The sequence below is a fragment of the Cicer arietinum genome, chromosome 4 (assembly GCF_000331145.2).
Source record: "Cicer arietinum cultivar CDC Frontier isolate Library 1 chromosome 4, Cicar.CDCFrontier_v2.0, whole genome shotgun sequence".
Lineage (NCBI taxonomy): Eukaryota > Viridiplantae > Streptophyta > Magnoliopsida > Fabales > Fabaceae > Cicer > Cicer arietinum.
Genome location: NC_021163.2, coordinates 56442377 through 56445972, shown reverse-complemented (window position 1 = coordinate 56445972; position 3596 = coordinate 56442377). Strand labels below are relative to the sequence as shown.

At 31.5% G+C, this 3596-nt stretch overlaps 1 protein-coding gene and 1 long non-coding RNA gene across 4 annotated transcripts in view; one reads left to right on the top strand and one right to left on the bottom strand.

The window, feature by feature from the left end:
- The first annotated feature begins 941 nt into the window (after nt 1–941).
- LOC140920147 (uncharacterized) overlaps nt 942–3596 on the top strand; it is a 7837-nt gene continuing 5182 nt past the window's right edge. The window contains exon 1 of the long non-coding RNA XR_012162736.1: nt 942–2393. This is a non-coding gene — a long non-coding RNA (uncharacterized lncRNA). The remainder of the gene's footprint in view (nt 2394–3596) is intronic.
- Nucleotides 2405–3596, bottom strand: part of LOC101489302 (uncharacterized) — a 13348-nt gene continuing 12156 nt past the window's right edge. The window contains exons 15-18 of one of the 3 annotated variants that reach the window (XM_073367647.1): nt 3558–3596; nt 3268–3368; nt 3118–3173; nt 2405–2989 (exon numbers count right to left, since the gene is read on the bottom strand). In XM_073367647.1, the coding sequence (XP_073223748.1) occupies nt 3291–3368; nt 3558–3596 (117 nt within the window). In that variant the 3' untranslated portion in view covers nt 2405–2989; nt 3118–3173; nt 3268–3290. Of the gene's footprint in view, nt 2990–3117; nt 3369–3557 lie in introns of those variants that run through there. The other 2 variants (XM_012715169.3, XM_073367648.1) reach the window with 2 other exon arrangements.

Here is a 3596-nt window from a genome sequence, read left to right as displayed (position 1 = left end):
CTTTCCCTGCTCTAAATAGAAACTTCTCTTTTCATCCTTTAATCTTCTTTAAAACCGGTCTCTCACAAAGGAGAAAACCTCCTTCTTTGATCTCCCAAAGATGACAGGTAGTCCCAGATATCTGTAGTGAGAAGTCACAACCTTTTGTAGTTTTATAAAAGGAACATGAATAATATGAAGATAATATATTGAAGACAGAGAACAATATTTATAATATTTTGCACACAATTACAAAAATTTCACTGCTCTATAAATAGAGCTGAAACATTACTGAAAGCAGGAAATATATTCCCTAACATTACTGCTTTTGAAAACAAATCATAACTCAATAATGTCTCTTAACAAACTTATTAAACAATATCATAATCCACATCTTTTTCCCCATCTTGTTACAAATCACTTCCTTTTCTCTGGGTAACACATTTCATCTATATGACTTAAGATTTGTCCAAACTAACCAATTGGCCTGATGTTGCTTGGTATGATAGGAGGATGTTGGGGATGACTTATGCTCCACAGGGATTAGCCCTTGTAAATATGATGTTGTCATCAGCAAAGAACAAATCTTTGGAGCTCATCTTGCTATTTGGATTCTATGTATATTATTTTTTTGCTTCCACATGCAACATAGCAGAAAGGACATTAGCACATAAAATAAAGATATAAGGTGAAAGTGGGTCACCTTGTATAACTTCTTGCTATGGTATGATTGTTGTGCTTGGCTATCCATTAGATAAAACCAGAATTGATATATTTGGGGAAAAACCCGAGCAATGTATGGGCTCTTGGATGAAAAGCCACTCCATTCTATCATCTTTTAGTTTTTATTTCATCAGTTTTTCTTCTTTGTGTTAAAGTCAAGATAAGACTTAACTACCAAGTAAACCTAGTAACCAAGTAATAAGACTTAGCCAAAAAGCAAGTTTCTTAGCCGTGAAGGAAGTTGAGTGGTCATCAAGAAACTTGCTCATAAAGCAAGTGATCTAAATCATTTATAAATAGAGGTGATGGATGAAGAGTGAAATTCATTCCAACTTGAAGAGAATCCAAACATTGAGAGAATTTCAAGAGAGCTAGAAAGATTTCTATGAGAGACATTCTTGGGTGTAATTGAGTTTTGGATAGTGAGAGATTGTGAGCGTAAACACTTTGTCTAAATTTTCCTTTTTCAATATAAAGGTATGTAGTGGCCTAAAAACGTAGGCAAATTTGACTGAACTCTGTTATCAATTGTGTGTTATTATTCCACATTTTTCACTTTCACTTTAATCTGACGACGAAATTTTTTGTTTAGTTTCCTAAAAACTGGTATCACAACTCTAGAATGTAAAATGGATTTACTCTATAATGTGAAATAGAATTTTTCAAATAATTATTTTACACGATCAAAAAACTTCAAGAGTGGTTGAAAAAAATTATAGGCAAGAAAAGTTCTTGAATGTTTAAAAGATAGAAAGTTTCGAGTAAATAATGAAATAATTAGAAGTTATTCATTTTCAAATATTTAATAATTTTTTTTTTCAATTATGATTTGTGTTTTAATTATAAAAAGAAAAAATGTTATGGGAAACACATTCAACATAGGAAAAAAATCTCACTTCCTTTGCATTAATAGTTATACTTGAACAATAATTGACAATAGAAAAATAATATTATTGAAGTTTCTGTTATATAATCGAACTTGCAATGTGATGCTTTAAAGATATTGAATGATTTGTATTTTTTATGAGTTATGAAATGAAAGTTTTGATAGTAATTATACCTTTTTAAGTGTATTGATAAGTCATTGAGTGATAAATTAAAACTAAAACTATATAACGTATGAAATAATTTTACTTGGATAGACAACTGAAAAGGTTTGCGTTACATATTAGAGAAATAAAACAGAATGTAAGTAGAAGATGGAAACAATAATGTGCTATGGAAGATGCCACATCAAATTTTTTGCAAGTTAGACAAATATTAGAAAATGTGACATAGATAAAGATGAATTGTTGCAAATAGAATTTAGAATTTTGTTGTAATGTATTATAATAGATTTGTTTTAAAAGTAAACCATGATAGAATGAAAATAATTTAAACTATTTATCATATTTTTACATTTTATAAACAAAATAAGAAAGAGTAATAATTTAGGAATCTAATTAAAAGCTTAATATTAAATTGATTATCTAACAAATACCATTTCATGACCAAAATCTCGATTTCTTTCTCTTCTTTATCATTTTATAAATCGATGGTCCAAATTCCTATGCATAAGTGCCGCCAAAACCCAAAAGCAATGATTGATAGCAGTTAGAAAATCTCTTTAACATGATGCAACAATGCTACAAGCAACATTGGAGGTTCAATTTTCTCAGCATGAATGTTTATTCAACCGAGGCGTGTTAAAGGTATAAGAGTTAATTTTTTTCTTACAACTAATATCAATGTAGTTTCTGACCTATGCAACTCTTGACCATGTCTCTTGCAATATTCCGGGCTCTTTTGTATTCTGGACAGAATTTGATATTTGTTTTCATTCGCTTGGATCTTTACCAGTAATCATTCCGTGTATGGTGTATTAAGCACAACAAAAGGGCAACATATCTTACATTTAACTTAAGTGTCATAGCTAAACAAGTTAGTACATTAAGTTGAAAATCTAAGCAATCTCAACATTCGATAGTTCAGAACACTGACTCTTGCTGATAAGCCTTTGTATGTATCATCAAAAATGTCATGTGATTTCAGATTTGCTAAAAGCATCTTCTTGCTTATCCAATCAGAAGGCCTGCCAAAACAAATTGCTCTTCCAATCAACTTTAGCACACCCGTTTCACCTTTTCTTCCACCCCGCGCACTAAAATAACAACAAAGAGAGCTACTGCGATTTACTTAACAATCCGATTTTTGTACAAGGCCGGCGTGACTAAATGCCAACGTTTTTTTTTTACTTGGCTCAGTCTTATTTCCATTTGCTAGTTACAAAGAACCTATTCATACACCCCTGCCAATTATTTTACACTTATCAGATAATTTTAGCAAATTAGGTGTATTGCTTCTCAAACCAAACTAATGACAGCGTATACAAACGTCTACATATAACAAATGTTGATATTGACATCATATACTAACCTGCTACGTAAGTTTCCGCTATTAGCAGGCAAAGGCTGAGTTTATCTTGTCATATGCTGATCATGAAGGACAAGACACATTATTGTGCATTAGCTTGTAAGTTCAGATATACCATCAGACCATCAAATAAGGAAACTGCTCTACTGATACCTTCCTTCAAGCAGGGTTGTATTTCAGTGCAAGCTACTTCGAGTTCGAACTCTATCTATAAGCATTTGCCTTCCCGACAAATCTTCTTCATAACTAACAACCTGCATGGGAAGTATATAGAACTTGTCAATTACCAGTTGTAATCCAGATATGATCACAACATAAGTGAAATGGCATTCGTCGAGTATACTCTAAATTGTGATTAGTCATAGCTTGTGCAGAAGATGAATAATTCCTTTTCTTATGAGAAACAGAACTTAAAAAGTAGAAGAAGCTGCACATAATAAAACCTGAGATTCTGTTTGTGTTTCACTAAAACCATCATACAT